The 14,440-nt window shown below is 38.5% G+C and overlaps 1 protein-coding gene across 2 annotated transcripts in view; it reads left to right on the top strand.

Annotated features, from left to right (window-relative positions):
* etv1 (ETS variant transcription factor 1) overlaps positions 1-8,038 on the top strand; it is a 144,665-nt gene extending 136,627 nt beyond the window's left edge. For both annotated transcript variants that reach the window (XM_059972630.1, XM_059972629.1), the window contains one exon: positions 3,162-8,038. In XM_059972630.1, coding sequence (XP_059828613.1) covers positions 3,162-3,383 — 222 coding nt within the window. In that variant the 3' untranslated portion in view covers positions 3,384-8,038. The remainder of the gene's footprint in view (positions 1-3,161) is intronic.
* The last annotated feature ends 6,402 nt before the right edge of the window (positions 8,039-14,440 follow it).

Genomic DNA, 14,440 nt, shown 5'->3' with positions numbered 1-14,440 from the left:
ACAAAACATTTGGCATGAATGTGATGGGCCAAAGGACCCATTTCTGTGCTGTTAATTTTATGACACTGTGACTCTTTGACAATGTTCTTCTATAGTAGTGTCATGTTGACTGAACAGATATCACATTTATAGATTTGAAAGAAATGATAATAGACATTCCACAAGCACATTGAAGAATAATTCATTTAACTTATTCAGAAAATACATTTTTGTATTCACTGTAATATTCCCCTTGGGAGTAAGTATTTTACAAGGACTATTGATCCTCAGTATTGAAACTAGCAATTTCATTGATACTTGTTTTGTTTTGGGGGCAGGTTAAAGGGTTTCTCTCCATGGCTTTTTTTTTGTTCTTTCTGCCTCCATCTGCTTTTACTATAAATAATTGTTACCTTGTTAGCTTTGGTTTGCATCCTATCTCAAATGTTCCCTCTGTTCTCCAGTACCTTTCCTTTTCATGCTTGCTTTCTCAGATTTCCACTCACGGTGAAGGGTCTTTGGCCTGAAGTGCCAGCTTCATTTCTTCCCCCCACCAATACAGCTTGGCCTGCTGAGTGGGTCCAGCATTTTCTGTTTCCCATTTTCAGATCTGGAAGTTGTTTCTTTCACTCCAGTTATAATGACAATGCTGGTCTAACTCTAGAAGATTGACTAACAATTAACTTTGCTGTTTCTAAAAGTGGGTTGGATGTATTGACCAAAAAACATAATGAGACCCCATAGAAATCAGTAAGTGAAGTATTGATTTTTCAAAGAATGGCTCCATTATTACTATAATTTGTTTCGTTGCTTGTTAAGTGAGATGTCTTTGCTGAAAAATAGAACAGGGTTGCTTTGCAAATGCATTCAAAAAATAAACATTTATATTTCTGACTTAAAGTAAATACAAAATATGTCTCACTCAAGAATGAACTTGTAGTAATGTTTAATTTTTGATGGGAGTGCATTGATGGAAGGATGATCATAATTCCATAAGTTGTCAGAATGTTATGGATAAAGATGAGTCTAGACCTTGGGAGGAATATGGTAAATTAGGGAAAAGCTAATTACAAATTCTCTAGTTCAGAGCTGGGAAGATTATTCTGGCAACTGCTGTTACTGGGTATAAATATATATATGACGTATCAGAGTTGTTTTAAAGACCAGCGAGTCAGAATGCAGGACCTACATGAAATAAAGAACAGGACCACTCAAAGTTCAGGAACATTAAATGATAAGAGAAGTTGCAAATGGAGTCAAAAAGGGAAAGGATGCATCTAAAGGTTTTGGAAGCTGAAATCAGACAAGCCCTTGAGCTATATAAGGGAAGCAGGAAAGAAGAGGAAATTAAGAGAGGTAAAAAGGGCTAGGATTCCTTAGACCTGTGCCTAGGAAAATTCAAAAGCACTTTCACATACATAAAAAACAAGAGGGCAATAAGGAACAGATTAGGACAATTCAAGGACAAAGGAAGGAATTTCTGGCTGCATTTGTAGTTTTGTGGTTACTGCATTATAGGAAACTTGCGGAAGCTTTCGAAAGAGTGCAGAAGGGGCTCACCAGGATGTTGCCTGGATTAGAATGTATAAGTTACAAAGACCTGTATGGACATTGTGTAGGCAGGCTTGCTTATTCTTTAAACTGGCATCTATGTCAACATAACAGAAGGGCTTTTTCCTGTGATCTACTGTTCTATGTTCTATGATTAATAATTTCTCCACATGTCATTGTTTTCCACAACCTCTTATGGTATGCGAAAGTTTTCACAGGTACACTTAATATCAGAGAAATTTGTACAATATACATCCTGAAATGCTTTTTCTTTGCAACCATCCACAAAAGTAGGAGTGCCCCCAAAGAATGAAAGACAGTTAAATGTTAGAACCCCAAAGCCCCCCCCCAGGTCCCCCTCCCCCCACGCATAAACAGCAGAAAAGCAACGACTCCTCTCCTCCACCAGCAAAAAAAAGCATCAGCACCCACCACTGTACTCAAGCGTGCAGAAAAGACACAGACTTGCAATACCCCAAAGACTACTCATTCGCCTAGTATTTGACATACCACTGGCTCTCTCTCTCTCTCTCTCTCTCTCTCTCTCTCTCTCTCTCTCGCTCTCTCCCTCCCTCCCTCCCTCCCTCCCTCCCTCCCCCCCAGTTAAGGGAAAAAGAGGGTTGTCCATTTCACAGCGAGACGTAGCAAACAACTCACTCATAAACCATGTTAAAAGTACGTTGTATTGCTTTTTCCAAGCTCTGTGCCCAAAGATCTCAGATCTTTGAGATCTTCCAAATCCCTCGACACACCAATTTCCTGCAGGGATACCGACCTTCGATCTGGCCATCTCCAGGGCCACGAGATCTTGGACCTCCGAAGGTGAGCTAAGCTCATAGGCCACATCCTTGGCATGTTGAATAATGGCCAATCATGAATCCCTGAGAGCAGGTCCCTTCCCTGAAAAGAACCGAAGTCAGCTTGTAAGTCCAGGTCAAGGCCTTCAAAAGAACCCTGAAAGGGAAAAACATCGAGAAATTAAAGATGGAATTAGAGCTGTTTCCGAAGATGCAGGCATTTAGCACCATCATATTCCAGAGAATACTGGCTGTTAATTCCCTGTTTGCATCTACCTACAGAGGTTATATTTCCACTATGAATTTGTATCCATTAGAATTATTTAAAAATATTTTGCAGTCAGTGACAAAAAAATTAGATTTCATCAGTCTGAATTGATTGTCTCAGAGATGAAAATGCAGTTAGAGACCTCCTTACATTAAAAAAAACACAGGGAATTAGCTGGTGTGCCCCATGAGGTAGCATTGATGAAAGTAAAAATGAACAATAAAAGTCCCTTCTTGACCCAACTTTTTAATAGATGATCAGGCTAAGATTTTTATTTGGAATAGATATTCTTCAACAAGCAAAACAATTTTAAACAAGAAACAAATCGGTTAATAGAGGTGCTGATAAAACATAGCTGTCCTGTTGAAAATGTTGAGAGAAGTTCCTATAACTTTATAGAACTCATTTTTAAAGTATGATTGTAAGTTTTTGAATAATAAAATTTCCAAAATTAAAGCACTCAGGAATCAGACAGCAATTTCATATTTTGTCATTTACATTTAAAGATTCTGTTAATGCTTTGAAGATCTGGACTTTACGGGAATTGTTTTCTTTGTTCTTTTTAGGTTGCTGGAGAAAGATATGTGTACAAATTTGTCTGTGACCCTGAAGCGCTTTTCTCCATGGCTTTCCCAGACAACCAGAGGCCTGTACTGAAAACTGACATGGAGCGTCACATCAATGAAGAGGATACTGTCCCTCTATCCCATTTTGATGAGAACATGGCGTATATACAAGATAGTGGCTGTTGCAATCCCCATCCATACAATGAAGCCTATGTGTACTGACACAACCTTTTTGGGGCAGTCACTTCGTTTTTCTTTTTTCTCTGTTGTTTTCCTCTGTAAGCCGTGACCCAGTCTGGATTTACTTTGTTTCTTCAGCATCTCTGACGTTAAGGAAAGGGTCCACAGTTTCTGTCGCATTAACCCCATGGTCCATTACCAGGGACAGTGCACTTTATGAAAAGACTCGTTCGAGCTCTACTTGTTTTTTTTTCAGGGTGGGAAAGGGTGGGCAGTGTTTTTTTTTTTGTTTTTGCCTTTTATTTGGCGGGAAAGAGGGGGGGAATGGGATGATTGGAAGTTGCAGATATTTAAGTGGTTTGATTGATGCTGTCTTAAGAATTTTGCTTTCCTATCAGATAAAAACTTACCAAGTCAAACTTTCAAAAACTCTGCTGATATCAGTAATAAAAGAAACTGCATATCTAATATTGCTGTGTTAACACAGCTGTCACTCTTTAAAAAAATCTATATCTAAGTAGATATATAGTACTTTTTGTCAGGGTACACATTAATATACAGTCAAACATTTTACTCCTGTGTCATATTTGTTAAAATATATGAATACTAGAATATGCTTGTACTGCAGTCTCCTTTTCTGTAAATTCTTTCAAACGCAGGGTCTAATAAAGCAATTTGAAGCATTGCTGTACAGGTAGCATTTCAGGACAAATAGTCAACTTAAACATTTACTGCCTACGATGTAGCTTATGCTGTAGTTATACCATGAGCAACTGTGTGCTTTAGAAATTGGGAAAAGATTACCCACCTACAACTTGCTGAAGGTTTTTTTTAAGCTTAAAGATTTCTAGATCAAGGGAAATGTTACCTAATGTGGCCTGTCAGTGGCAACATTTCATTTGCACTCATTTCAGTCTTCAGATCTGCACATTCAAGTACCATATTGTGATATCCATATCAATAGAGAATAAGACATTTTTATAGTTCGCTAAGAATTTTTAAAGTGGGTTACCAGGATGCATGAGCTTTGACATTACATTGAGCAGTATCAGTATTTAGTCCTTAGATATTCATATCTGCAGCCCAAAGAGTAGCCTCAGCACTGATATTAAACTGGTTAACTGGATTTGGATGTGAATGAATTAATCTTTCCTACTCAAATATTGTTCAGCCTTATTTCACTGCTTTTGTTAGTAACCCTGTTAAGCACAAAATGTCATCAGAAATTGAAGCTCGTTCATCAAATCACAATTAAAGCAAATGGACGTGACTGGATTTTATTTGTTTAATGTACATTGAGGGTGCCATGCCATGCTCTTCTGTGTTCAGATGGCAGAAGCTGTGTATGTGAAGGGTGATCCATATTAAGACAAAATATGCACTGCATATGATTGTTCCCAGAGTAACAAAAGCAAAGCGCTGATTAAGTTTCTGTTTACTCACTGAATTGGTAACGTTTGCCCACTTTCCTCAAGCTTAAATATTTTCTTCAGTCAATAATGTTTATTGAAGTAACATGCGCACTATAACGTAATTAACTATTCTGCACTACTAAAAAGTACTTCAGGTGCTATAGTGTCATAGAATGCCACAACACATAAATAGGCCCTTTGGCCCATCTAGTTTGTGCTGAACTATTAATCTGCCTAGTCCCTTTGACCTATATCCAGATTTTAACCCTCATCCAAATTTCTCTTAAATGTTGAAATCAAACTTGCATCTGCCAGTTCTGCTGGCAGCTCGTTCTACACTCTCACCAACTTCTGAGTGAGGAAGTTCCCCCTCTTGTTCCCCTTAAACATTTCACCTTTCATTCTTAACGCATGATCTCTAGTTCTTGTTTCACCCAAACACAGTGGGAAAGCCTGATTGCAATTACACCATCTATATAAATGAGTGGGCATTATTTTGGATTATATTGCATTTCCTTTCTGTATCAAAAGAAGTCATAACAAACTTTAACAAAATTTGTGTACACTTCATTAATATTCTTAACATTACTGTCATCTGAAAATGCACTCTGGGTTATTTTGTAAGTTTTTTAAAAAATACTTAAGAACCTGCTTTCAATCAAGTCATTCAGTCCAGGAATCGAATGCTATCAAGCCCTCATAATATGTGAAAATTAATCTGGGGAAGACAATCACAAGATGCAGAGAAATCCTTAAAAATTCCCAATAGTGATGAAATAATTACACATGGAGATAATAAAAAAGGAAAATATAGATTACATATAATAATTTAAATGCTTCAATTGTGTTTTTATTCTGATCACCAGCGGACAATGATTTTTATGTTATTTTGCTAATGTTTTTAAATCTCAATCTCATACAGTTCTCCAGGCTGCTGAGCACTGGGACTTCATTAGTTCAGTTCTACTTGGCCCAGTTTGCTGGGTTTTCCTACTTGTAAAACCCATATATCCTTCTATTTCTGTATATCAACAGAACTTAATGTGTAATTTGATAACCTATTGCAAAATGTTCAGTATCTGGGAAGTAAAAAGCGCGGTGATGGTCAAAACCTTTCATCTGTTATCTCAGATCAGTATGACTACACTCATGTAGAATGCACTCCTTGATCACAACATTGCTCGGCTACCGTTATTTATTTTACTGATATATTCAAAAGAGTAATAGAACTATACTGCAGAGAAAAGTTATTTGAAAGAATTATCCAATTAATCCCACCCATCTGTTCCATGACCCTGCCCCCTTCCTCCTGTGAAATAACCAGATGAAAATTATGGTTGGGTAATTTAGGCAGAACAAATGTTCATCCACATAATCCTGGTATTGCTGAAATAGATCTAAGTATGTAAAGAGAAGCACATTTCCTTCTTGTTATCCACCACATCCCTCCAAAGAAACTCCGTACTCAAAATGAGGTCAAATTATAATCTCATTGAAGCATTAATTATAAATTATTGCAAGAACCAATAAACGCAATAGAAGTGAAATGGCACTAATTAAATGTTGTAGTTGATAGACCACTTTGCAACCACTCTTCTTGTATATGAAATAAATATAAACAGGGTGATCTTAACCTTTTTCTATATTTCCACATTGTAACTTCAGGATATTGATATAATGGCAAATCTGTTGCTTTGCTCTTTCCAATTCATTTCTGAATTGTATTCCTGGTAATTCTCATCAAGTGCAATCATACCTGGTTCACAGGGAACAAGTACTGATAGAGTTCAGATTTGGACCGTATAATCAAGTTGTACCCTTATTTTTCATTGATATTTACAGGGTTCCTCGTCATTTTTGTTCCAGGTCAAGGCAGTGTTTGGCACCTCTAGATCCATGATTTATTGTATTGTGCATTTGCATAACATGTAGCTCCAAATGGCAGTCATATCTCTAAATATAGAATTAAGTATTGTGATTGGAATTAAGGAGATTATTTTGCATGTACAGAATGTAGTGACTTCTCTGATTATTTGATACAGTGGACGCGCAGCATTGGTATTCCTCACATTATCGAGTGAGAAAATGAATAATGACAAGAATTATAGATTAGTGCATAAAGGAAAGAACATGGCAGATATGAACCAACCAGCTTTAATCCTATTCTGCTGAGTTTTTAGTGGTTAATTCTCAGTATTGTTGCATCAGTTTTGTACACCAATGAGCTCTTTGACCTGGGTATTGCATGGACAGCAGATGAAGATGAGGACAACTTAGTTGTGATGACTTCTTAAGATAGAAAGAAAGGACATGCAAAATTAGTATCAAGTAGTCATTTGCAACAGAAATCTTCCAAAATCAATGCAAGGCAGGTTTTGGGCCTTAGAAAGGGAGTTGGCATTTTGAATCCCCAATTTACTTCATTAAAGAACCCGCTAAAATGATTCACTTAACAATCTGTCAGAGAGGAAAAAAAATAACCTGCATATATGTGGAGATTTTGTTCACAATCACAGTTATAAATTAATATATTTAATTTACAAAGCACAATTGCCATATGTATACATGTCTAAACTTGTTAAAAGAATAGCCACCTTTTACATTACACTTCAGTGCTGTGTGAATTATTGTAAACATTTATTGTAAAATACAATTAGACCCAAAATTTCCCAAACTTCATGTAACTTCCTGCAACCAATAATGTACATTCCAAAGCAGTCTGACAAACAAAGTTTAATAAGACTTGTGTGAACTTACCTAGTCCACTTTTTCTGTTAAGCATATTTGTTATGAAATTTTAAGACATTCACACAGAAAAAAAAACTTTTAAGATCTTAGAGCGTTACCCTTGCAGGTTCTCCCTATGTTATACAGAGCATCTTGAATCCCTGCTTCTCCAGCTTTGTGACAGGTGAACCCGTATTGTGTTGAGGAGCCCGGAGACAAAAGCAAACACCGCATCTGCCTGAAGATGGCCATCTGGAAATCTAATGTAGCAAAAAAAAAGACAATGTTGAGGGACATCTGTAAATGATGGACAGTATTTTTTCTGTTTCTGAAAAATTTTCTAAATTTTTGTAATTTTGTATTTATCATGTATGTTCGGCTTTATACGGCCACAAAGTAGCATTAAAATTAATGTAAATCACAATGTCATTTGATTTTCCTCAGCTAAGGCATGAGTGATTTGAAGGTTCATGGACTTCTTGTATTGCTTTTTTTGGGGTTTTTTTGAGTGTTGAAGAAAAAAATGTAATAGCTTAATAAACTCTGTTCAATTCCTAATGAATGGTGAAATATGTAATTCAAAAGAAAATATTCTGGCAATTTATCTATCCATATATTTGGTTTAGTATTCATCTGTTACTTTTAGCATTGAGGACAATTTTCCTGGGATCTATCTGTAGTGTCATTTCATGGTTTGGCTTGAAGTCTGGGTATGTTTTGGTTTCTAATCAATAATAACAATTTCATAAGTGTTAACAGCACTATGTGCTATTATCTAGCATTGTACTTCAATGCTACTTCAGTTGCCAGTAAAATACATTACAGCCTTGTTCAAAGCAATGGAAGTACAGTATATTTGTTAAAACCAAGTATATGCCCAAAAACTGATAGTAAAGTAATCAGGACAAAATTGTTTACATGACAGCAAAAGATGATAAGAGTTTAAGCCAGGTCTGACTTTATTAATACCAATTACAAAGTATTAATTTTAACAATGCATACCCCACACACCTACCTCCTTCCATAACAGAAACCCTTCTCCATCACTTCAATAAAATCTAGAATTAATTTTATGACTTCCTTCCATGTAGGCATTTCATTATAAAGCTTCAACTAATTTGAAGGTCTGTCCACAGCTCCTCCTGTCATCATCCTTGAGCTAGTGGGCAGGACTGAGGCTTTGACCATTGGCAGGCAGACAGGTTCTGCCATCTTCATCTTAGCTCTCAAACTGGTTTTGCTGCAACTGAAAAACTCTCCATCAGCAAACACTGGCTTGACGCTCTCCCATTCTGACAGGAGCTATTCCTGCTTTTTCTTTTGGAACTTTATTAAGCATATTATCTGGTAATCTTTTTGAATACATTTCTAATCAGTTCTCCCTATTTTGGATTTTGGCTCACTCTCTGGAGTGGAACAATAAAACAGCCAGCAGAACTGTGGCCTCATAGCTCGATACCAAACTGTCTAGGAATGAGTTGCCGGCGGAAGTGATGTATGAAGGTTCAATTGCAAAATTTAGGAGAAGTTTAGATAAGAACATGAATGAGAGGAACTTGGGGGGCTATGGTACTGGTACAGATCAATGAGACGAGGCAGGATAAGTTTGTCACGGACCAGAAGGGCCAAAGGTCCTGTCTTTTTTTATGTGCTCTATGACGCTATGATCCTTGGGAATACCTGTGTGTAACTTGTATATTCTTCCTGTGATGGCATTGCTTTCCTCCTGGTGTCCCAGATTCTTCCCACAACACTAAGCTATGTTGTCTGTTAGGTTAGCTGGTTACTATAAATTGCTCCTGGTGGGTAGCTGAGCAATAGAATATGCAGGAAGTTCATGGGCATGTAGGAAGAATGAAACTGAATTAGTATAAATAGGTGTTTGATGGAATGGTGGAGCAGTCAATGGGCTGAATGGCCTATTTCTGTTTTTATGTCTTATACTCTATTGATAGTTGGTGCAGACCTGGAGGGACTAAGGGCCTGTTTCTGCACATTATGACCATCATCTGCTCAGCATTACCCTCTCATCTTTTTGGAATGTTTTCTCTCTAAATAAGCTTTAAGCAAATGCAGTTGCTGCCAAGGTGCCAGAAACACTCCAGCCCTAGATGATGGATAGAGTTCAAGACCACTATTACTTGCCTTAATAGAGACAGACTTGGCAGTACACAGAGAGCTGGCTAGGGTCTAGGGTCAGGAGCAAAAAAAAGAAATGAATCATATTCAACTAATAAATGCTGTAGTAGTTGGAGTTTTTACCATGCAGCAAGATTTATGTAGCTCAGTATGAAGTTCATCTTTATAACTTTGTGTAAATGATTGCTGTGATTAATGATTAGGGGATTTGCCAAGCAGCAGTTTAATTGGATGAATAACCTTCTCTTTGCTCAATACATATAAGCACATTAAGGTTGGATTCCATGAAGCCACAATTCATGAACCAGTAACTAATGTGTACAGTGCAAAATACAGACATTAAAACCTTTTAAGTTTTTTTGGATTGGAACCCAGCGTTGAAGAAGTCCTGATTCTACAGGCCAGCTATGGAGTAGATTGCTGGTGCAAGGCTTTCGAATTACCGCCCATTATTTTAAAACAATGCATCATTGGCTAACTACCAACAGAGTGCCTTAAGACATCACATGAAGAGTCACACTTGTTTGCTACCAACATTTAATGTTAAAATATTTACATATTAACACATTATATAGAGAGAGATTATATAACTTCATAGTCTCTAAACAGAATGGGGACTTTTATATGAGAATGTAAACATTGATGATATTGATGGGAACTTAAATCAGGAGGGTTGTAATAAGGTTCGCATTTTACTTATTTTCATTGAAATTATCCATAATGAAACTTGCTGCAGTTCCTTATTTATGTACCATGATGCCTCTTCCCCTCTGCACAGAAACAGCTAATTCAAAGTCAAATTTGAGTTTATTGTCATATGACCAAGTACACATATACACAGGTGTGATGAAAAACTTGTTATAACAGCATCACAGGCACATAGCAACATAGAAGAAAACCTCACAATAAGACCATTAATATAAATAATATACATTTTTTACAAGAAAGAATATTACTGGGGAAAAAAAGTTGATTTTAGTGATCAAAATAATCATAGTGTTGCTAAACAGCCAGGATTAGAATTTTGTCAGTTGGTTCAAGAAGTGAACAGTTGAATGGAAACCTGGTCATGTGCAACTTCAGGTTCTGTTCCCCCTGTCTGATGGTATCTGTAGCTGCAAGGGGATGGCATGGCCTGGACAGTGGAGATCTTTGATGATGATGCTGTCTTCTTGAGACAGCAATTCCAATGGATGCTACCAAGAGTGGGAGGGATGTGCCTGTGATAAATTGGGCAGAGTCCCCCACTCTCTGCAGCTTCTTATGCTCCTGCGCATTTGAAATGCCATACCTAACCAGGGTGCAACCAGACTAAATACGTTCAGCAGCGATAATAAGCTGAACCTCCTTAACTTCCCAAGAAAGCAAACATGCTGGTGCACTTTCCATACGGTTGCATTTGTGTGCTGGACCCAGGTCGCATCATCTGATATATTAAGCCCACAATTCTAAAGCTGCTGACTCTATCCACTACCAACCCCCCCCCCCCCAATATAATGCACATGATTGCCATCTTTCCTCCTCAAGAAGCTCTTTAGTTTTACTGAAATTAAGTGAGAAGTTGCTTTTGAGTCTCCACTTAACTAGGTGACCCACCTCGCTCCAGTTAGCTGATTCATCGCCATCTGTGATTTATCGAATAAATGTAACATCATCAGCGAATTTGAAGATGGCATTGGAACTGTGCCGGCTACACAGACATACACAGAAGATGCTGGAGGAACTCAGGAGGCCAGGCAGCAACTATGGAAAAGAGTAAATGGTCAATGTTTTGGTCCTGATGAAGGGTCTTGGCCTGAAACATCAAGTGTTTACTCTCTTCCATAGATGCTGCCTGGCCTGCTGAGTTCCTCCAGCATTTTGTGCGTGTTGCTTGGATTTCCAGTACCTGCAGATGTTCTCATGTTTGTGTAGCTGCACAATCATATGTGTACTATATAAAGAGAAGAGTAAAGTAGGGGTCTAGGCACGCAGCCTTGAGAAGGTAAATAGGCGATACATGATAAGAAATTTAGTATCGGTCACTATCAGTGCATAGCATTCAATGTCAGCAAGACAGAAAGAGAGGATGAAGGGGTGATAGATAAGATGTATAGAGGGTAGTTATACCCAAGCCGCAGGACACAGGAGAGTGGATGACAGTCAGGAAGAGGAAAGGGATTAAACAGCCAGTGCAGAGCACCATTATGGACATGCCCCTTAGCAACAGGTATATCACATTGGATACAGTTGTGGGGGGGGGGTTGACCTAACAGAGGAAATTCATGGCGGTCGGGTCTCTGGCACTGAGCTTGGCTCTGTGCCTAAGAAGGGAAGGGGGGAGAAGAGGCGAGCTGCAGTCACTAGCAATTCGTGAGTTAGTTAGAGGAAGCTCTGTGGTTGAGAACAAGATTACCAGGTGGTATGTTGCCTCCTTGGTGCCAGGGTCAGGGACACCTCAGACTGAGTGCTCAGCATTCTTAAGTGGGAGGGTGAGCAGCCAGATGTCACGATCCATATAGGTCCAGTTGACACAGGTAGGAAGAGTAACGAGGTTCCACAAAGTGAATTCAATGAGTTAAGTGCAAAGTTAAAGAAAAAGACCTTGAAGATTGTGATATCAGGATTGCTACCCATGCCTCATACTAGTGAAGCTTGAAATGGGAAGGTCATACATTTTAGCAAGTGGTGAAGGAGGCAGGGCTTCAGATTTTTGGATCATTGGGCTCTCTTCCAGAGAGGGTGGGACCTGTACAGAAGAGATGGGTTGCACCTGAAATGGAATCCTAGCAGGAAGGTTTGCTAGTACTGCAAGTGGGGGTGGGGGGCTGAGTTTTAAACTAGAATAGCAGGGGGATGGGAACCAGAGCGCTAGAACAAATAGTGTCAAGTCGAGTGTGTGTGGAGATGGATATTGTCAAGAACTCAGACAAAGTCAGGAATCAAAAGGTTGAGCATGGTGCAGCTAATGTTCTGACCATATATTTCAATGCCAGACATGTTGTAGGATAGAAAGATGAGTTCAGGGCATGGATCACACATGGAGTTATGATATTGTAGCCATTAGAGAGACTTGGTAGCAGGAATGGCAGGACAGGGAGCTCAATATTCTGAGCTACCATTGTTTCCGATGTGATAGAGCTGAAGGGATTAAAGGGGGAGGGGAGTGGTGGGGTTACTAGTCAGGGAAAATGTCAAGGCAGTGTTCAATCAGGACAGACTGGAGAACTTATCTAGTGAAGCTTTTTGAGTGGAACTGAGCATCAAGAAAGGTATGACCATGTGAATAGAGCTATATTATAGCCTTACTAACATGATCTGCAGGATTTAGATCAGGGGTTCCCAATTTTTTATGTCATAGACCCCTACTATTAACTGAGGGGCCTGTGGACCCTAGGTTGGGAACCCCTGATTTAGAGGAACAAATTTGTAGAGACACTACAGACTGTTCCAAGAAACATAAGGTTGTGATATGGGTTTTTTAGCTTTTCTACTATTGACTGGGTCTCCAATACCATAAAAGGACTAGATGGGATAGAGTTTGTCAAATGTTTTCAGGAAAGTTTCCTTAATTAGAGCATATGGGAGAATGTGCAATGCTTGATCTCTTATAAGGAAACAAGGTAGGTGAGGTGAGAGCATATTTTGCAGGGAACACTTTGCATCTAGTGATCACAATGCCATTAGTTTCAAGGTAATTTTGGAAAGCAAAGGTCTGTTCCTTGAGTTGAGATTCTACATTGGAGAAAAGCCAATTTTGATGGCCTCAGAAAGGATCTGGCAAGTGTGGATTGGGATTGGCCATTTTCTGGCAAAGGTGTACTTGGTAAGTGGGAGGCCTTCAAAGGTGAAATTTTGAGAGTACAAAGCTTGTATATGCCTGTTAGAATAAAAGATAACGATAAAAGTTTTATGGAACCATGGTTTTTGAGAGATATTGAGGCCACGGTTGAGATAAAATGGAAGTACATGGCTGGTAGAAACAAATGAGAACATAGGAACTGCAAGAGAACACTTAAGAAAGAAATCAGGAAGGCTAAAAGAAGGCATGAGGTTGCCCTAGCAGACAAAATGAAGGAGAATCCTAAGGGATTCTACAGATATGTTAAGAGCAAAAGGATTGCAAGGGACAAAATTGGTCCTCTGGAAGATCAGAATGGTAAACCATTTGTGGAGCCAAATGTAAGGACTAATTTGGAATATTGTGTGCAGATTTAGTCACCTACCTACAAGAAAGATGTAAATAAGATTGAAAAAATACAGAAAGAATTTACAAGGGTATTGCTGGGATGGGAGGGCCTGAGTTATATGGAAAGATTGAATAGGTTGAGAGTTTATTTCTTAGACTGTAGAAGATTGAGGAGAGATTTGATAGATGTATACAAAATATGGTGGGTATAGATAAGGCAAATGCAAGCAGACTTTATCCACTGAGGTTGAGTGAAACTATAACTAGAGATCATTGGTTAAGGGTAAAAGGTAAAAAGTTTAAGGGAAACCTGAGGGAAAACTTATTCACTCAGAGGTTAGTAAGAGAGTGGAACAAACTGCCAGCACAAGTGGTGGTTGTGATTTTGGTTTCAACATTTAAGAGAAGTTTGGATAGGTACATGTATAGTAGGGGTATGGAGGGCTATGGTCTGGGTGCAGATCAATAGGTATTTTAAATGGTTTGGCATTGACTAGATGGGATGAAGGACCTGTTTTTGTGCTGGAGCTTTCTATGATTCACTGACTCTATATTGTGGGCATCACTGAGTCATGGCTGACAGAAGATCATAATTAGGAGCTTAGCACCCAAGAATACACATTTTATCAACATTTAAATCAGATTAGCAGAGG

Source organism: Hypanus sabinus, chromosome 6 (assembly GCF_030144855.1).
Source record: "Hypanus sabinus isolate sHypSab1 chromosome 6, sHypSab1.hap1, whole genome shotgun sequence".
NCBI classification, from domain to species: domain Eukaryota; kingdom Metazoa; phylum Chordata; class Chondrichthyes; order Myliobatiformes; family Dasyatidae; genus Hypanus; species Hypanus sabinus.
Note: the sequence above shows the minus strand (reverse complement) of the source record. Positions and strands in the feature narration are given on the sequence as shown.